We start from the raw sequence: 21,242 nt of genomic DNA, 5'->3' as shown, positions 1-21,242 counted from the left end.
AGAATTTGGCCACTTTCTAAATTGATAACTTTTTCTAAATTTTACCTGGTTGGAAGAATATTATGACTAACCCTCCAGAGAAACAATTTGAGTCTGTCCTGAAGTTTGATCTTCCACAATTTTTTCCAGTTCACTTCATTCTGATGTGGAGTTGTTTGTGGTTTCACTAGTGCAGCATAAGCTGACTTGACTAAAAATTTACTAGAAGAATGGTGTATCCATTTGATTTTATCCTTAAGAGTTTGAAAGTTACAGTTTGAAAGAGGAATTTTTTGAATTTATGTAACTGAGTTTGTAGTAAAGAGAGCATTTAGAAGGAGATTGTTCCATCTTCTTGGTTGTTCAAAAGTGAGTTTAGAGATAGTCAAATTTTGATCCAGTTGTGAGCAACTTTGATTTGGTGTGGGTTTAAAAAGGGGCAGAGTTGGGACCCAAGGGTCTGTCCAAACTCTAGCTTTTGTACCATTATTGATCTGGAAACAAAAATTTGTTTGAGGAATTGTCTTTGTTTTAGTAAACCCTTCCAGATCTAAGAGTCATAATTTTTTTGGTTTACTTCAGGAAATGATGTGTTCCTGAGATATTTCTGAGTGGAGTCTTGTTTCCAGAGGTTTTTTTTTTTTTTTTCCAGTTAAGAAACACCATGCAAGTTTTGTGATTAGAGCTGAGTTAAAAAGAGTAAGTTTCTTTAAACCTAATCCACCCTTGGATTTAGGAATGCAAATTTTGTCCCAAGCTTCTGGGGTGTATTTTTGAGTTATCTGAGAACTGATGCCCCACCAGAATCTACAAAGAGATGAATCCAAAGATTTTGTAATGGTTGAGAGAATAAGAATGGTGGACATGACATAAACTGAGATTGAATTTGCTACTGCTCTTATGAGAGTAGTTCTTCTAGCTTGAGATATAATCTTTGACTTCCATCCTTGTAATTTATTTTGAACTTTTTCAAGGACCTCAGTAGGAAGATTTGTTTCCCTTTCAAAGTATGCAAAGGTAATCCTAGGTATTTGAGGTTGCAGGTGGTGACTCTCAAACCTAGAATTTCCTTAATATCAATCTTCATAGTAGGAGAGGTGTTCTTACTAAAGTGAATGGATGATTTTTTTTTTTTTTTTTTTTTTTTGTGTTAACACATTGTCGAGTTGTAAGTTTCAAGGCAAGTTGCAAAAGCATGAGTAGTTTATATTGAGGAAGAACCAAACATAATTAAGTCATTAGCGAAGAGCAAGTGTGAGAGAGCTGGCATCTACTTGAGAGTTTGATTCCATTAATCTCTTTTTTCATTTCTTCCCATTGAATTAATCTAGAAAGGACTTATGTTTCCATGATAAAGAGAAAGGGGGAGAGAAGGCCCCATTGTCTTAAACCCCTTGAGGGTTTAAAGAAACCTTTGGGGGTACCATTTATGAGAATAGAGTATGTAACCGTAGTTAAACACTCATGAATCCAATTAATCCACTTTTGATTGAATCCAAGATTTTTAAAAATAGCAAGGATGAAAGGTCATTCCATGTAATTAAAAGCTTTTTTCATGTCAATTTTTTTGGTCATTTGTCTAGATCTACCCCTTCTTCTTTTTAGGTGGTGAAAAATTTCCTGAGTTAAAATGATGTTCTCCTGAATGAGTCTACTAGGAACAAAAGCAGCTTGGTAGGGAGATATGATATTGGGCAAAACTTTTTTGATTTTGTTTACTAAAATTTTTGAAATGAATTTATAGCAAATGTTTGAGAGACTGATATGTCTAAAATGATGTGCTTTATTGAGAATATCTTTCTTAGGAACAAGAGTAATATTTGTAAGGTTTAGTTCCTTTAAAAGCTTTCCACTAATGAAGAAACTTTGTATGAAAGCCATTAGATAATTTTTTATCACCACCCAGTAAGTTTTATAAAATAGACCTGTGAAACCATTAGGGCCTGGAGCCTTTGTAGAGGGTGTCTGTTTTACAACCTCCCATATTTCCACCTCATCAGGAATTTTTCAAAGGAAGGAGTTGTCAGTGTCCTTATTTTTGTGGGGAAGAGACCATTCAAGTCATCTGAGAAGCTAGGGTTTGAATACTCATAGATTTTTTGGAAGTGTTCTTAGAACTTTGAGTTAATAACATGCTGATCAGTTGTCCAAAGTCCAGTTCCAATTTTGAGACTGTCAATATTATTTTTCTTATGTCTTACAATGGTGGAAGCATGAAAAAATTAGTGTTGAGATCAGAGGTTGTGAGCCAGGTGATTCTTGATTTTTGTTTCCACAAAGTTCCACAAAGATTCTTCTTTTTTAAGAAGTTCATTGACTTGTTATTTCAGATCATTTTTAAGGTTGTTTGGAACTTGGGAGGGATCTAGGGTTTGCACTTGATGGAGAGTCTGATTTAGAAATTTGATCTCAGTTTGAATATGACCAAAGCAAGTCTTATTCCATAACTTAAGGGTTGTTTTTGTTTCTTTTAGTTTCTTTGAGAGAACAAAAGCCGGTGTCCCAATGAAGACTTTGTTCCACGCTTCTTTACTAACATCATGGCTTGTTGGATCACGAGTCTAGAATTCCTCAAAATTGACGGATTTTGGAGAGTTGTTTGGGTTTGAGGTATTGAGGAGAATGTGAGAGTGATCAGAGGAGGTCCTAGTGAGGTTGGAAACATTTGCTTCAGGGAAGAGGTTGTTCCAATTGATATTAATAACACCTCTATCAAGCCTCTCTCTAATATTACTTGGACCCTGCCTATTATTCGACCAAGTATATTTTGGTCTAGAATATCCTAAGTCCATGAGGCCAAATTTTTCCATATACAGATGGAGTCCTTGTGGAGATGAGGTGCAAGCTATAGGATGACCCCCTAATTTCTCAGATTGTGTGAGCATTGAATTAAAGTCTCCTATAGTGAGTAAAGGACCATAAAAAGAGTCAGTAATTTTCTCAAGCTCATCCAAAAAGTTTTGTTTTTGTTTGTTTGTTTTTGTTTTTATTTTTTGTTTTTTGTTTCTCTGTGAGGTGTTGGACAATAAATATCATTCAAAAGCCAAGGCATATGCATTGGATCGGAGTAGACCAACATAGATATTATATTTTCACAGAGGCAAACATAGTTTATATCTACACCTGGGCAGTATAAGAACAAAAGTCCACCCCATTTTCCCTTAGAGGGAAAATGAACATAAATAGCAAACCTTAGTCTATTTACAATGCTAGTAGTTTCAGTAGTATTTAACAGAATTTCAGATATGAATAGCATATTAGGGTTATGGATCCTGATTATAGCCTTTAAGGACTGAATTGCACGGGAGCGGCCAATGCCCCGGCAATTCCATGAGAGTAGTTTCATGGACTCTTTGGAGGCAATGGAGACCTTGTCTCATCAGTCTTTGGACTTCAAGGAAAAAGATTCATGGTAGGAGATTTTTTTTGGATTACCCAAGGTGCCCTCCACTGGTTTCAAGTATGGCGTGAATTTGGCTGACTTTAGGGTTCCTTTATTCTTCTTCTTGCTCTTCTGCGCCTTCGTCTTGCTTTGCAGCATCTCTTTAGCTTCATCAAGACACATCTGCTGCCCTCCTTCAAGATTGGCATCTTCAGCTGTTTTAACTTGAATCACAGAGGTCAATAGACATTTTTTGATGGGTTGTGGCGTAATGTTACTCTCCAGATTTGGGGTCTTTCTCTTATTCTCAGTAAAAGGGTTTGATGTTGGGATGGGGGGTGAGGGAAGGGTTTCGAGGGGAGAAGGAAGGGGCGAATTTGAGGGGACCTTCAGAGCCTTTGTTTCACTGGGATGGACTGGAGCGAGTTGGATGGTTCGCTGTGCTTGAGTGAAGGTTTGATTTGGGTTGAGTTGAAAGGTGTGTAAAGGCAATACATGCCTTTCTAGATGGGCTGACCAAAAGAGATAAATTGTGATTGGGCTGGTGGGTTCAAATGGGCCTTTTTGACTTTTGAACTGGGAAATCATTTGCTTTAAAACCGAAGTCTCATCTTCGGTAGGATTTATTTGCTGAGGGGCTTTTTGATAGTGAAGATAGGCGTGAGGTGCAATTAATTCTGATGGACTTGTTTGAGAAGACTGAAAGGGAGGATTTCCATCTACATGGGTTATGTGGATGGCTAGGGGTTTTTTGGCTGCGGTAAGTGGGCTCAGGTCATGTACAGGATTGAAAGGGTTTTGACAAAAAATGTACGTTGCTGGCTCCAAGTGGCCACATTCTTTTAAAGTTTGCAAGTGTACTTTCTGATGAGATGATTGACTGCCACATGTTGGAGAAAGATTTTTTTCCAGTTGGAGGGAGCTGTCTTCAACCCTTTCTGGAAGATAATGAACAATACCGAATGCTGAGTTTCCAAGTGCAAATGTCATATTTTCTTCACGAAATTCCTTTCCCTTTACTGCTTTGATTTTATCTCTTGAGATTTTTTCTTTTCCTTTCCCACTATGGCTTCCTATCACACATTTACCTTTTCCTTTTCCATGGGTATTCTCATTTCTCTGTATCAGTTCTACAGGTTCTTTGGTCCTTATCGGTGGCAACACAGGGAGCCTTTCCTGGACCTGGATGATTGGTGGGCTCGCTTAGACTGGTTGGTTTGCTGGTATTGGTGGGTTGAATGGGATTGGGTTTGGTGCAGGTTCTATCACCGGTTCCTCAGCTCATCCAAAACGTCTTTGTTCTTGTGGATCAGCTTGTAACCATTGTCCAAAAATTGGCTCCACTTTATTACCAAGGAATATTGGACATGATTGATGGACATGACCTAAACATCCACATCCATAACATAATTTGGAGAGTCGTTCATATTTAAACGAGATTTTTGCTAGAACTTTTCCTAATCTCAGTAAGGAGAAACCATCAAAGAGTGGTTTGTAGTGTTTATTTCCACTCTAATTCTAAAAAATTCTCTCGCATACATGCTAGGGATAGGGTTATGATCAATTTCTAACAAGTTGCCCATGACCCTACCAATTTTGCCTGCATTTTTTTCAGACATCATCTCAAGAGGAAGTCTGTGAATTTGTATCCAGAAAGCTTAATAAACAAAGCCAATTTCTTGAAGACTTTGGCCAGGTGGCCATTCTTTGAGTATTATGTGGTAGCTTTTAAAGCTCCATGATCTTTGTTGGAAAACACGATCTTTATCTTGTTAGGTAGGGAAAGTAAACAAGAAAGTGTTTATTCCAAGATCTTCAATGTTTAGGCTAGCAACAAAACTCCACATGGCCTTAATGGTAGAGTGAAATGTATGCTTATTGAGTGCTTTCGTTGAGACCAATTTACCAATCAATGCGTGATTTGAGATGTTCACAGCGGTTTTAAGGGCTGGTTCAAGGATGATGTCCTCCTATAATAGTGCCTTCGTTTGAGGGACTAGCTTATCAATATCTTGGGAGTCGCTTTCCATTGATTTTGCTAGGCGTGCATAAGTGGTTTGTTAGTAAAGGCAAGGATGTTGGTTGGTTGGAGAAGATATGGTTTGAGTTGTTTAACTAAGGATACTACAGAGGAGAAAAAAAAAAAAAAACCCATCTGGAGAGAGAATCTACCAATTTTTATGCTTTGATTGCAGGGAAAAGATTTTCAACATCGTTGGAGGTAAAAAAAAGAAGTAAAAGAAAAATAAATTTGGATACAAAAAATATTTCATTTAATCTCATCTCATCTAATAATTATAATTTTTATAAATTTTCATACAAAATATAATAAATAATTTAACTTTTTCTAATCATAAAACAATAATAATATTAAAAATAATATTCTAATAATATTTTATTCTGACTTTAATCTAAATTCATCTTATCTCAATTCACTATCCAAACCTCCCATAATCAACAAAAAATAATGTGTAACTCTTAATTATAATATAAATTATAAAATAATTATGAAAAGTCGTAAATTACTATACAAATTTGTAATATTTATTTGGTTCTCTCTCTCACACACATTTTTTTTAACAGAACTGCTATGTACAATCGGCGTGTGTAATTGGCATGTAACCGGTTGACTGCCATGTCAACTTTGTCAGAAAAATTAAAAAAAAAAAGAGAGCAATTTGAGAAAAGTAGAACTTCGGAAAGAAAATAGTCCATTTGACTGTAAACATCTGAGAAGAAATAGAACCTTGAGAAGAAGATTTAAGAAAGGTTTCATATTTGAGTGAGAGCATTTCGCACAAATCGCATAGCAAATTTTGTTACAGAAAATCCTATGCCAACCCATATGCATTTCACTTTCCTGAAACTCATTCTCCAAACATTCAAAACAAAACAAAACAAAAAGAATTTCAAAACAGAGAAATTATTTCTAACATCACCGTAAACAAGCAAATATTTTATTTCAAAAGCACAAATCTCGTTCTTTCGATTTGACAAGATGCTTTATTTACCAAGACACTTTCTTACTTCTCTACGGGGAGATCAGAATCTAGAAAGGCCTTGAAAAACTTGCACTTTAGCTGCCATCTGATAGTGTTGGTGGATTTCATCCATTTTAAGCACAGTCCAGACTCCATTTGATCTCTTTCTGGTGGGTATTTCTGGAGAGAGAGAAAGAGAGATAGAGATTGTGACTCTTCTTGAGTCTTTTTTATCGTTAAGGTTTTTTTTTTTTTTCCTCTCTCACTCATTTCTTTTTTGTGATTTACTTTATTTGTAGTAAAATGAAACACATCGTTTATTTAAAGACGTGAAGATTCTTCACCGGTTGTACAAGCGGTTTGTAATAAGCATTTTTGTTTTTTGGAAAACTCTTGTTGCAGGCATTTTCGCGCACCGAAGTGCACCGATCAGCTGACATGTAATTTTCCTTTAATGAAACAATTCATTTTCATTTCACTTTTACTGAGTTTTGGGCGGGAGTTTTTTAATTTTTTTAATGATGCGAATTATTTTCGTTTCACTTTCAGTAAATGAAAGTCCTTGGACCACCTCCAATGGCATATATTTTCCCTGAAACGACGGCCATAACGAACTTCTTTGAAAAATTAGAGTTTTTTCAGAAAATGAAATGGTGGCCTAATCTGCCCCGATTGTTATAAGGGGAGTAGAGTTCTTCAATTTCTCAGTTCTCAAACAACGAAATATCAATAAATAAAGAATAATAATTTATTTCCTTTTTCTACGAATTCTCAGCAGACCAAACAAGAAATTTATCTTCTCAGAACGCAGAAACTTTAGATAATACATATATCACAGGCTAGCATATATATATATATATATATATATAGAGAGAGAGAGAGAGAGAGAGAGAGAGGCAACAAAAATGAAGGTACCCTCATAAACACACATCGATGTTACGCATGTAAAGGGAAAAACCAATTTCTTAGAATCTGATTATGGTAATCAGGAAGCCATTAAAATCACAAGAAACAACCGGGTTTGTTCCTATGAACGATTTCAAAGTGAAGTAACTGAGGCCAAAAAGCAGTGGAAGCTATTGTCTGCACCAAAACTGTCGACGACCCAGATCAGTAAAAGATGTGATTTTGGAAAAATGTTCGCGTAGAAGATTGAGGCTTGAAGAGGATGCTCATATCCATACAGGGTTTGAGAGTAGTAAGGAGAAAAGGTAGGAAAATGGTCTACAAGTTAAAAACTAAAAAGATTATTATTTCTATTTTTCTCGTTTCAAGGGTCGGGGTGTTTGGGAAATTGGTAAAAGGAAAACTCTACTACTCTCCAGCTGGGCAATTGTTGCGCGTTCAGTGCGCGAAACTTCCTGCACCTAGAAAAACTGTTTTTTTTAACAATTCTTCTAAGTACAAGCAATCTCGCGTAACAATTGCGTACCAATCGTTGACGTGGTTTTTCATATTTTTTTTATAAAAAAAAAAAAGAACAAAAATAACAGACGAATACGAATTATATATGTACATTAAGATACAGGGAGTCTACACTTTACGAGCACCACGACCCTTGCAAAAACCGTAAGCCAACCGCCGCAAACCACCTCCCACGGCCCATGAGAAATAGCAACCCCAGTTCAATCGCCACCGTTGAACCACTGCACCTCCTCACGTTGACCTCTCCCTTTAATCCCACGAATCGGTTTCTCTTCTCACCCAATGCAAACGTCTCTATTTTTTGTGAGTCACTGAGTTTCGCCACCTCCCAACACCTCCTTGCACAGCCACACTGGATGCTTCAAGGAGACATATCTACACCTACAACCACGTGCCGCCCAAAAACACACGACTGGAAACCAACGAGCACCGTAGCCAATCTGCTACACCAGACGACCAGTGCACAAAGTGAGGATCCCGGCCAAGCCAAGCAGAAAACCACCAAAAGAAAACCTTCACCGCCGCACGTCTTCCACACCCACAGCATTCCTACACCCACAACATGGAAGCCTCTATTTTTAAGAAACAAAAACAGAGCATGGCCCACTCCCACATACGCCGTCCGTTATTCTTCCATCGCCACACCGGTGGAAGCTAGCTTTACACCGAATGCTTTACCACCACCATCCGCTAGCACCTCCAAGAGCCAACTACCGAGAGCCACTATCTTACACAGCCACCTGCACCAAGAACTCAACAAGCCTCTATTTTTAGCAACCTTAACAGAGCAAGCGGAACCCTACATACCACCAACTTCCACCATCTCTAGTGTTGCACCACATCCACATGAACGTAAGCCACCAAAATCAACCCCCAAGTCTCACAGCTTCACACCAACTCTCGGCAGCCACCACTGCCAAGACTACACGATAAGCCTCTCGCTCTCCACGTTAACTCTCTCTAAGTATCGATTTTGCCCTCATAGTACTCTCTCTCTCTCTCTCTCGGAACAGACACCGTCGCTCACCCACGCCGGAGGTTCAAGGTCGAACCCACGACTCATGCTGCATGCATACTCTGCCCGTAATTATCTGTAATTACCAGAAATTAAAACCATGACTCATACAAACAGAACTAGAAGAAAAGGACCAAAGCACCAAGGATTCGTGGCCACCGAGTTTGAGAAACTCGACACATTCAAAAGATATAGAGATGAGTGGCAGTGAGAAGTTAACTTCGTTAAGCTCCGAGCTGGACTTGGATCGACCCAACATCGAGGACTACCTCCCTTCCGGATCCTCCATCCAGAAGTCTAACTGCAAGCTCTGCCTATAGATAAAAACTAGGGTGGAGACCACGAGTATCGACGGGAGAGGAGAAGAAATAGTAGAGAAAGGAGAGGGAGAAGGAACGACGAGAGAGGAGAAGAAAATGGAGGAAAATGGAGAGAGAGGAAACGACGGAAGTGCCCCCATTCAAAAATGGGTGTTATGTTAATTTGGCTTTTTCCATCCCTCTAAAATTCGTTCCCGCCCAAATTAAAACGCATCATTTAAATAAATGGTACAAGTAGATAGATTGGTGCGCATCGGTGCACTAGCTCGCCTGAAGATAGAGTTTTCCTTTTTTTAATCTCTAAATAGTGAGTTATTGTATCGCTCATCACGAGATTGTCAGGTAATATATAATGACGCTTATCATTGATTTTCAATTAAAAGATGAGAGATAAATACTCATTCGGTTCTGACTTTTTTCAATTTTTTTTTCCAGATATTCCTTGGATTATCAGAATTCAGAGTTAATGAAAGTATTTGTATCAACAGAATTTTTAAAAATTTTTAAAACTTCTTGTAATTTTATTTTTAATCACTATTTAAATATAAAATATTTTTTAATTTCAAATTTCAAATTTCAAATTTTTAATTTTCAAATTTTAATTTTTTTAACTAATCATTACCTAATTATTATTCAAATATAGAAAATGATACAATTTTTACAAGCCTCAAAATAAAGTAAAAAAATCAATACAATTTTTACAAACTTCAAAACAAAAATAATACTAAAAAAATTATAACTTTATAATATTTGTATTCTATTTTTCCTCTCATTTTTCAAAATCCAATCAAATATTTTCACTTAAACTATTTCATTATTATTCACGTAAAGTTTAAATACTTCAAGTATACAAACATGCCCTAAATTTGATCTTTTGATTTTCTTAGTTTTAATAAAACCGACATTTACATCTATAACCTTAGCAATGTGTCATGTCAATGCTAGTAGTACTTTTGCAGACCATATATTCAAAGCCAAAAACTCTGCAATCTTTAAACAATAAAAATATAAAAGTAATATAAAAAATTTGAAAAATAAGAATTAAAATTAAGAGAAATGATATTTGTAATTCTAGATTGTACAAGTCTCGCACATTTTTTTTAAAAACAATAGATAAATTTGAAAGTATCGTTCTAGATCCTCGACTTATATTTTTTTCTCGATAAGACCATTTGGCCTTTTTAAATTTTTTTTCATATATTTTTTTATATCTTTAAATATTTTTAAAAAAATCACAATATTATTAAAAAAATATTTCTTTAATTACTAAGTAAAACAAAAAACACCGGAAAAATGTCTTGAAACCACTCTCGGTGGCCCAAGCATTTTCCAATCTGAAACCTACATAATTTTTTTTTTTTTTGAGGGCACCAGATTATCATGAACCAACAACATCTATTTCAATACAACATTCATTTATTATTATTATTATTATTATTATTATTAGACTGTACGTTAAAAAAAATTACATGCAAAGATGCAATCATTTATCATAAACCAAAATCATTTTTTTAGATTACTATTGCATGAAGGCATGAGTATGAGAGGCATATAAAAATTTAGAATAAATAAATATGAACTTAATTAACATATGCAATATTACATGGAGAGTAATGTTAAGTATAAGTTTCAAATAAACAAATCACATACAAGTATTTTATAAAAAACTATATATCACTAATAAAGAATAATTTGTTTTGTTACAATTTTTTAGATGGGGTCTATTTTTTTACAAAGACTTATATAAAACTTATATATTTGAGACTTGAATACATTATTTCTCTTGCACTAAACCAAAATCTGATTTGAATATGATATACACTTCCTAACTACTACCTAATAAAACGTTGTTTTTTAATTCAAATAATAATACTTGCCTCTTTACCCGGGCTACATTTTGATATCAATGAGTTGAGTTGAGTTGTAAATAGTAATATTTTATGAATCTTATTGAGATGTGTTTAAATATTTTAAATTGAAATTATTTAAATTTTTAGATTAAAATATATAAAATAGATTGAGATGAATTTAGTTTTTTTTATAAAAATTTAAAAAATAGTGTATCGATAATTTATTTGAGAGAGTTGAGTTATTTTTCTTTTTTGGATGAAAAAATCTATTCATCTATTTTTTTATTATCTTCATTATCTTATAATGTGACATTATATGATACGTTTATAAGTGAAATATAATATATAATTTCAAATCATATAATACTATATCATATTATGAGAGGGTAATTGATAATGGATCATGCTACAGCCCCCGTTGGAGCTTCCCGCTGGGGGTGTAGTGTTATTTTATGTATTTATTTAAAGTAATTTTTTATATAAATTTTTTTAATATTTTTAAATATTTAAAAAAAATAAAATAAATTTAGAACATCATTAAAAAAAACATTTTTTTAATCAGAAAGTAAAAAAAAAAATTATTAAAAAATACTTCTTTAATCACGAAATAAAATAAAAGAAAATATTTTTTAATAATATTATAATTTTTTTTTATTTTTTAAAATATTTAAAATTATTAAAAAAAATTATATTAAAAAATAACTTAAAAAAATACATTAAAATATACTGCTAGACCCCAACGGGAGGGCTAGCATTTTCCAATTGATAATTGGGATAACGAGCAACATACCGAAATTGTCCTCTACAGAAGAAAGAAAAAGAAAAAAAAAAAAAAAAAACAGAATAACCATATCTTCAAGTCAAGCTCGTCCTCCTGTGACCGCTACTGCACAGTGGGTTTTACAAGCGGCGATTCTCCGGCGCTCTGCAAGTAATGACTTCGTTTTCTGGATCTTAATTTGTTTAGTGAAGTGTCTTCAACTTCTAGCTCATAACCTCATTTGATCGCTTTGCGTAAAGAAACATTCATGCTCTTTTTCTCTATTTTTTCTGTACACTCCTGGCGTGGCTCCGAACAAACTAAAGCTTTGTTTGGGAGAGTTGGAACAAACTAAAGTAGAGTACAAAAGGCAGAGCAGATATGATGTAGTAAGAATAGACCATGGTCTAAAACGATAGATAGTCTACGCCAATTTTTTTTTGTCTGTCTCTATTATTTTTCCTTGTTTTGTTGTAGGATTGTTAGATCTGGACTTTTTAATTTTTATCCGCCGTTAATATACGCGTGCCCCACCACTAGATACCTCCCTCGCCTTTTGCTCCACCCCTCCGCACAATCGACGGTCCCCACTCATCGGTGCGGAAGCCCACCCTTCGCCACTTGTAGCGGCCTCTATGCATTGTTCGAGACCTAGATCTCATGCGTCTTCCTCTCTTTCTATCGCCAATCTTTCAAACTCGAACAGGAAGCAAACAGGATTTTCCCTTGCTGTTCATAATGAAATTAGACTAAGCTGCACAGGTTGAGCACAGTTGTAATTAAGATTTCAGCTTTAGGTGTGATAGACTCTAGAGTATAAAAAAATAGTAATAAAACAAGAAAATTAAAATTTGGGAAAGGAGGAAAAAAAGATGAGAAGGTAAAGAATTTAAGGTGGTTCGATATTAGAAGCCTAGGCCATCATGGGAGGTTTGGATAGTGAATTGAGATGAGATGAAAGTTGAATAAAATATTGTTAGAATGTTATTTTTTAATATATATATATTTTTGATTTGAAAAAATTGAATTGTTTATTGTATTTTGTGTGAGAATTTGAAAAAGTGGTAATGATTAGATGAAATGAGATGGGTTGAGAGGTTTTATTATATTGAATTCGGCATATATAATATGTAGGATGAGCTTTGCATAAGAAGTTAGATTAATACAAGCGGGATTTCAAACTCATGTAGGATTAGGACTAACAAGTCATGAATAATTCATGTGAGGTTAATTTCCTAAGAAGGTGTGCAGATGAGGAACCTGTATTTTACCAACTAACAAAACGTTCAAAGCAAAAAGGAAAAAAAGAAGAAGAGAGAATAAACCAAAGATTATGTTCGTCCTTTAGATAAATGTTACATACAACTTCACTCTTCATTCATTTTTCTCTCAATATTGAAAAATTGCTTAGTTTGAATTAAATTTCAAAAGTAGTTTCGTATAAGCACAAAACACAATCTGCTTTTCTTGACTTTGAAAGACGAAATATATACCATATCTGCATCTATTTTTCCGTATTTCACCTAACATGCATGCATACTTTGTAATTTGACAGATTAAGCACATGGCAACAACCATTCTTCCAGGAACAATTGTTCCTGAAGTTCTTGGAAACAAAAATTATGAGAACTGGAGTGCTTGCATAAAAAACTATTTGTTGGCTCAAGATCTTTGGGAAATTATCGAAACTGCCATGGAACCTCCTAAACCGGAAGATGATGCAGTGGATTCCAAGGCTTGGAGGAAGAAGAATGCTGCAACTTTACATGGAATTCAAATTTCATGTGGGATGGACATACTGTCTCAGATCAAGGATATTAGTTCTGCCAAGATTTTGTGGGATACATTGGCTAAAATGTATGAGCAACCCGCACAAGGAGTCAGCCCGGAGTTTGAACTAGCAAACTCATCAAACACGTCAGATAGAAAACAGGGTCATGAGCAACCACCAAATGCAGCTAATCAAGTTGTAGGAAACTCATCAAGCAGCCCAGGTGACAATCTGTAGTTTATTTTTAATTGCAAATTATATCTAGCTGGCCAACACATATTGCCACATGGATTGTGATACATTTACAAAAATGATCAATGATTCGACATGCTCAAACATGGATTCTATTGGCTGCATTGTAAATTGTAACTATTCAATTGGTTTTTAATAGGTTGATTACATATTTGGTGTAATACGATGGAACTGAAAACCAGCCCTAGTCATTGTTTTTCCGAGTTCAAATGTTTTAGTACAATATCGATGATTATGTACAACATCAATCACCTTACCGGTTTGCAAAACTCTTTGTGCAAATGAAATTGTCCTTCTCTTATTAGTTTGCGACATACTTTTTGCTAGCCTTGACATGGTACAACATGCCTATTGTCGGTCCTAATTAATTCAAATGTCATTTACATATTCTGAAACTTCAAATCAACATAAAAGATAATTCTGTGGTTGGCATGTTGATGTCAGAATGGTATCCCTCTTTTTCATTCTATAAGGAGAACAATTAAACCATGGCAGGGAGGGGCGGCAACCAGAAAAATGACTTCTCTGAGTATGCGGCCTTGCTTGAGGCTATTCGAAGTGGTGATTGGAACACTACAAATGATTTCCTAAAGCTCCACCCCAATGCAAAGACAGCAACAATCGAAAATATTTCAGGCCAGACACCTCTTCACACTGCTGTTGCTGCTGAACACGAACATATAGTGGAGAAGTTGGTGGAGATGATGAAGGAAGAAGACTTGGCAATACTAGATTCTGGCGGTAATACAGCACTAGCTTACGCAGCTATTAAGGGTAATTACCAGATGGCAGAGTGCATGATTAGAAAGAACAAGAGCTTAGTCAGCATTGGAAATAATCAGAAAGATATTCCTGTTGTTATTGCCGTTGAGAATGGCCATAAAGAATTGGCTCGCTATCTCTATCTTCACACTCCTTTGGAAGAGCTAAGGCCAGAAAAAGGCCACAACGGTGCTACACTTTTAAACCACACTATCTATACCAGACTTTTTGGTAAGAAGTGCTTCTTGTCTTACCATTAATTGGCTGTTATTTACTTATCAAAATTAATTGGCTGTTATTTCTGATGATTTGATGTCTTGGCAACATAATTGCTTTTGTTCATTGTTTTTTGTACTCATGCCTGGTTCAACATTAGATATTGCTGTGCATTTATTGGAGGGTTGGCCACGTTTGGCATTTGCACCAGACAGAGACAATTTCACCCCTCTGTATGTATTGGCTTCTATGCCTCAAGCATTCCCCGGTGCAATCCAGCTTGTGTTTTGGAAAAGATGGATCTACTCCTGTCAGTACCACCTTCTTTTCTCTTGCTTTTCATTACATTGTTCTGGAAATGTGTGCACACATCTAGGACCCAGTTGATTTCTTCAAGGATCACATTAACATCGTCAAATAACAGATTTCTACACAAGGAGTAATTAATCTAGTAGCTAAAAATATACTTTTCTAGTAACTTAACCCAATGCCACTTTCACTGTAATAACTTTCAATACATCTTGTGGCTATTCCATTATTCTCATGTCAGTTCTCTGACTGGATCATCCTTGAAAACCACCTTCATGGTGTCATTCTTGAGAAATATCAAAGTCTTTTGGCTAAGAAAATATGGAATAGGATCCACTCTGTTGGTTCCTCTTTTCCTTCACTATTTTTCTTTTTTCAAATTTTTAGATGATTTGCACAATGTTTTTAGGGTATGATTGATTGTAAGGTTTTCCTCTCCCTCGTTTTGTACATTAGATGATATATCCAATAAACTTACTTGGCTGCTAAAAAAAAAAATCAAATGTAGTGTTGCCGGTTTGATGACGAAGATTTTAAAAAATTGATACCCTGTGAAACATGACAAACATTAAACATAATAGAAATAAATAAATACACACACATACACAACCTTAACCCATTCTGCAATCCGTGTGTGTGTGTTTGTATCACTGTACGTTGAAGATTTAGCTATTTAATTTTTTGTGTGGTGTAAGACAATATTGCTCTAGCGTGAAATACATTAAAAATGCTACCAACTCATTACTTCAAACTCATCAGCCTGTTTTTGTCTAAAAGGTATACACATTCCACAGGCTTGTACAACCGATGAGATTCATTTGAACATTCAAAACAATGAAGAAATAACTATCAGATCAGGTACGTTGTTGCCCAACTTTTCTTTCCAGCTCATAAGACAGAATGTAACTAATTTTGCCAACAAGCTAACCAGCAGAACTCTTACTAATCCTAGCCAAGCTGTTCAAAACCTGTCCAACTCAGCAAAAAATATGCCAGCTTGCAGTAACTGCTGATACTTGAATATTAACTATGGGTTGACCAATAAATCCAGTTTTGTCATTACAATTTTTCATGGCATACCATGTTTTTATGATCTAATCTGTCTGTCTCATGATCCTAATCTGTCTCATGATCTTGGGGGAGGGGTAGGTGGAACCCTGCCATATGATCTTATCTAGTCATACAACTTAATGTTTTCAGGTCTACGACCGTTGACAAAATGAGGCAAAAAACTAGAGCAATGTGTCTCAGAGCTTCACTGATTAATTGCCATAAATGATGATGAATGGGTAGTGGCCTTATTTCTCTTGAATGCCATATTGTCTTTGGTAAAATTGACTAGTTTGCAGATTTATCTGATTCTACAAAGAAGTTTCTTATTACTTACCGAGCAAGAGACCTTACTAACAAGAATATGCTTAAATTTCTTGGGTGTATCTGAATAAAAATCACTTAATTATTTTAGTTTTTGGTATTAATTTTCTATTGTATATTTGTGATGAGCAAATTTGCTTTTACTTTGCAGTGCGAGCTCTATTGCGCCAGCTAGTTTCAAGTCTCCTTAACCTCTTGGGTATAGTGCATCCTTTTGATTAATATAATTTATTGGTTACATTCTTGAACTTTTCATTCTTTGTTTGATTTTGCCGTTTATTAATAGATTCATACAGAAAAATTGACATTTCTTTCATATTGACAAAGGATTCAAGCATTTATATGAGATGAAGTTGGTCCATGTCAGATCCTATGAACTTGTGTCTTGCATGTGCAAAGCGGTATCAACTTTAGATCATCAAGACATGATAAATGGTGGTGTTTATTCAGCAATATTCCGGGCTATGAGGGAAGGGATCCTTGAGATTGTTGTTGGAATAGTGACAGCAAATCCAAAACTTTTGCATATCCGTGATGCAGAAAACAGAGGCATCGTTATGTTGGCTGCCCTACATCGCCATGCTGATATCTTTTATGCTACATTCCGCTCCAGACAGGCGAGCATGTGGGCAGCTAACAGAGACATCTTCGGCAATAACATATTACATATGGTAGCAATGTTAACAGAATTCACTCCACTTGATCACATTCCAGGTGCAGCTCTGCAGATGCAAAGAGAACTACAATGGTTTAAGGTCAGCTCTCACACTTCATGTTTCTCGGGTGTACTGTCTTTACTTACTGCATCTTACAAATTCTAGAGATTTTTAAAGAGAGAGAATAAGCAAAAGTTGAAAATTAGTTGTCAAAGAAGTCTTAATGCAAGGCAAGATAGCTTTGGCCATTTCCATATCTGTTAGAATCAAATTAAGTGGTTGAGATACTAGATATTTCCATATCTGCATTTACTGTCATTTACTCAAATAGGGAAAAACAATACTAAATTTACTATAATTCTTATGAAAAAATCTTATAAACTTGATGTGATTGATGACACGTCACCAACGTAATAAATATGTGATTTAGAAAAATGATTTGTACATCCTATGGTGTAAAAGTCACGTGCTCTCCCTTTAAAAAATATAGGTAAATATGGGATCCACATGAGAAAACCCACTTTTTAATGGTAGGTCCCACTATTTTCTAAAGGAAGTGCACGGGGTTTACACACCTAAAACTGTATCTAGCATTACTCTTTGATTTGGCTTACTTTTATTTTAGCTTTTAATTAATGACTCTTCAGTTTGTAAAGCATTTCTAGTAAAAATAGTAGCCCCTCTAAATCTTTAAAAAAAACTTCCTTCTCTTTAATTAATTGCATCTCACATGTGGTAAGATTTCTTGTCATCCACCTAGCCAAGATCTATGGAACGTATCATCATAGTTAAAGATTACAGATGTCCTAAAACTCATTATCTTTTTTTCCCCTGAAATAAACGAAGAACGTGAAGTCATATATCAAAACGTAAACAAAATCTAAGTGGCCTGAGATTTTATTAAGTGTAATAATATAGAACTAATTAATATAGAATTATTCTACTTTTGGAAATTATTAGTATTGGTGCGTGAGCTATTTTGTAGGGTTCCAATTGCTCATTTGAATCGCCACCCGACTTTGTAGACCACCTTCCAACTGTGATTCTGTTAAAAGTGCACGTGCCAAATAGGATTTTAGATGGATTAATGCAAAAGAACAGAAGCAAACAAACACAAAATAAAATAAGAAAGAAAAAAGAGTAAGGGAGGGAGTTTTATGTTTCAGCTACATGTGAATAAATGGGAAATATTAACATGAATTAGGTTTTAGCGTTTAACAAGATTTTCGAACTATAAATGTTATTATTCAAATTTCTAAGTATATATATACTTAAAAGTGTCTCTCAATTGTTGAATGGTACTTTTATTTGCATTTTTTTTCTAACATTTTGTATAACAAATACAGGAGGTGGAGAGCCTTTGCAATCCAACAATTACAAACTTTATGAACGCAGATGGTTTGACTCCTAGACAATTGTTTACAAAGACCCACAAGGACTTGATGAAAGAAGGAGAGCGATGGATGAAGGACACATCAACTTCTTGTACGGTAGTAGGTGCTCTCATTATCACTATTATGTTTGCAGCATTATTTACCGTTCCAGGTGGTAATAACCAAGATACAGGCTTGCCAATATTCGTACATGATAACTTGTTTAAGATCTTTATAATAACTGATTCCCTGTCGCTTTTTTCTTCGGCGGCTTCAGTATTGATGTTTTTGGCGATCCTCACATCACATTACACTGAAGAAGATTTTCTCAAATCCTTGCCTAAAAGAATGATAATAGGCCTTTCTACCCTCTTCTTCTCTATTGCAACTATGATGATAGCCTTCTCTACTGCTCCTTTAATTATGCTACGTAGTCAACCATGGACTGTCAATCCTATCATCTGTTTGGCCAGTGTACCCGTTACTCTGTTTGTATTGATGCAGTTCCACCTTCTTGTTGACATGCTTGCTTATACCTACAGATCGGGCATCTTTGATAGGAGAATGAAGCCTTGTTTTTACATTCGTTCTTACTTCAATACAATGTTTAGGTGTTCCTTCAATATTTGGCATACTTGCCAGAACTCATGATTTTTTACTTTTTTTTTTAATTCCCTTGGACTTAATGACTGGTGAATTCTCACCTAGCCTTCCTTCTGTTGCATACTTTGTGATTTTCATATTTTAGACCTACTATCTCCAGTTGTAATTTTTATACCTGTTTTCGTTTCCAAGTTATTTTTTTCCCCAAGCATGCAATACATTAAGATCAGAAGTAAGAGGAGTTGCAGAAAAAAACATTAGACCGACAACATTGAATGATATTCAGTAGAATTTGTTAGACAGGAAGATTTCCCTGGTAGGCCATTACGGCGACCGCAGAAAGAGTAATGATTTATACAAGTCTAAGTCTCCCACACATACTTCAAAAAAAAAAATCTACTATGAAAAAGTAAAATAATAATAATAATAATAATTTTAACTTGCAGTCAATCTTTTTACAAAGTTTTTGTACAAGAAGTCTGTACCTAATATTAGTAAAAAAAATCATAATTTCTGTAGATCTGTCGGTAAAAAGAAAAACACCAAGAATACAAAATGTCTCAACAATTTTCCTGTTTTTAAATAATTTTTTCTTAGTGACTTCAAATATGCGCATAGATTTCCTTTGCAGACAAGGGTTAAGTTAAACACCAGCTCCGCCCCTCATATGAAGTATAAGCAACAACGTCGGCATCTGATGACCCCAGCGACGAGACTCACTTCCTGCATAAAGCTCTTGTACAATTTCACTGGCAAAGTTCCAGGTTGTGATCCTTTCACCTGTCGATAACATAAACAAGCAAGAACACAATTTCTCCTCTCACAATTTGATCTGTAATGGATCATCAGCCCTTGTTTGTTTTTAGGAAACTTCTCAACTCATCTTATCATTACAACTTTTTCAAATTTTCATACAAAATAATATAAAAATTCAACTTTTTTAAATTTCAAAACAAAAATAATATAAAACAAATATATTATAACAATATTTTATTTAACCTTTTAATTTTAATCTCAATATATCTCATCTGTGAAAACAAATGAAACTTAGAGACAAAAACGCCATTTCACGGCAGTCGTGGCATTGCCACGTTATCATTTAAATATTGTTTGTTTATAGTATTTTTAAAATAAAATTATGAAAATATGATTATTTATTTATGATAATTAAAATTGTATTAAATTAAAATATTAGCGTAAAAAGAGGTGAGATACCCTATATAAAAGCTCCAATATAATAACTACAATGCTCCGATGGAGAGGGAGTAAAGCAAAGATAAACGAGACAGTAAATTATATTACCCGAATAATGATACTCATAATCTCTTTTATCATTATTCTCTCGTCATCTTAATCAGTTAGGCAAAATAGACGTAAGAATGCCAAGTAAAAGAATCCAATGACTTAAAAAACAAAAAAAAGGAAAAAAAAAAAAAAAAATCTAATGACAATAGAGTAATTTCACCGTCAGGGAAGAGTCAAGGAAGATTAAATCATTGAACCCCTGAAGCACATATCGCCGAAAAAGTTAGGGGCAAAAATGCCATTAAGCAGAATAAAATATTAGCAACCAAAAGATTGAAGGACAAAAGAGCAATCTTATCATAAAATACTGCTTATTGCCTCTTTCAGGCTTTTAGCATCAGATAAAAGTAAAGACAAAACATCAGATAAAGTAAAGATAATTAGATAGTTAGAGTTATCTTAACGCAACGTTTTGTCGTGGATCACATGGAGGTTATTATTCTACTCTAGATTAAAATTCTTTTTAAGTTTTTATTCAAACTTTGAATATTTTAAGTGAGAAAAAGTATTTGAATTAATTTCTATAGCATTTATTATTTATTTATTATGGAGATTATCTAACTATAGATCATCAAGATACTTTTAAATTTTTGTTTGAATTTAAAAGTAAAACGAATTAAAATTCTATAGTATTTATTATACATTTAATGTTTTTTGAAAAATATAAATGGGTAACAATAAATATTGTAAGTTCTATTTTATATTTTTTTTCCTCAAAAGTCTTCAAATTTAAATAAAAAATAAAAAAGAATTTTAATGATCTATAGTAGAATCATAAGCTACTTGTGTTCCACGACAAAACGTTGCGTTAAGATAAAGTTATATCTTTACTTTAGCTGATGCTAAAAGAAGCTAGCAATGTGCCCCATAGAAAACCATAAAAGGCGATGGCCCAAGAAGGATGCAGTA

General features: G+C 34.6%; 2 protein-coding genes across 3 annotated transcripts in view; both read left to right on the top strand.

Moving 5' to 3' along the window:
- LOC121238346 overlaps positions 1 to 19,194 on the top strand; it is a 31,075-nt gene extending 11,881 nt beyond the window's left edge. Inside the window, exon 9 of the transcript XR_005935107.1 lies at positions 19,085 to 19,194. The gene's annotated coding sequence lies outside the window, so the exon portion shown is untranslated. The remainder of the gene's footprint in view (positions 1 to 19,084) is intronic.
- On the top strand, positions 11,739 to 19,194 carry LOC121238348 (ankyrin repeat-containing protein NPR4-like). 2 transcript variants are annotated; one of them, XM_041135186.1, is made up of 8 exons: positions 11,739 to 11,883; positions 13,268 to 13,706; positions 14,231 to 14,728; positions 14,874 to 15,023; positions 15,800 to 15,880; positions 16,548 to 16,595; positions 16,724 to 17,151; positions 18,399 to 19,194. In XM_041135186.1, the coding sequence occupies exons 2-8, from the start codon at positions 13,277 to 13,279 to the stop codon at positions 19,074 to 19,076; spliced, it is 2,313 nt and encodes a 770-aa protein (XP_040991120.1). In that variant the 5' UTR covers positions 11,739 to 11,883; positions 13,268 to 13,276; the 3' UTR covers positions 19,077 to 19,194. The 2 variants fall into 2 exon arrangements, with proteins under 2 accessions (XP_040991120.1, XP_040991121.1); XM_041135187.1 differs by lacking the exon at positions 16,548 to 16,595 and having other exon boundaries at positions 11,787 to 11,883.
- Positions 19,195 to 21,242: the final 2,048 nt, after the last annotated feature.

Source organism: Juglans microcarpa x Juglans regia, chromosome 7D, assembly GCF_004785595.1.
Source record: "Juglans microcarpa x Juglans regia isolate MS1-56 chromosome 7D, Jm3101_v1.0, whole genome shotgun sequence".
NCBI classification, from domain to species: Eukaryota; Viridiplantae; Streptophyta; class Magnoliopsida; order Fagales; family Juglandaceae; genus Juglans; species Juglans microcarpa x Juglans regia.
This window is presented reverse-complemented; position numbering and strand designations above follow the sequence as displayed.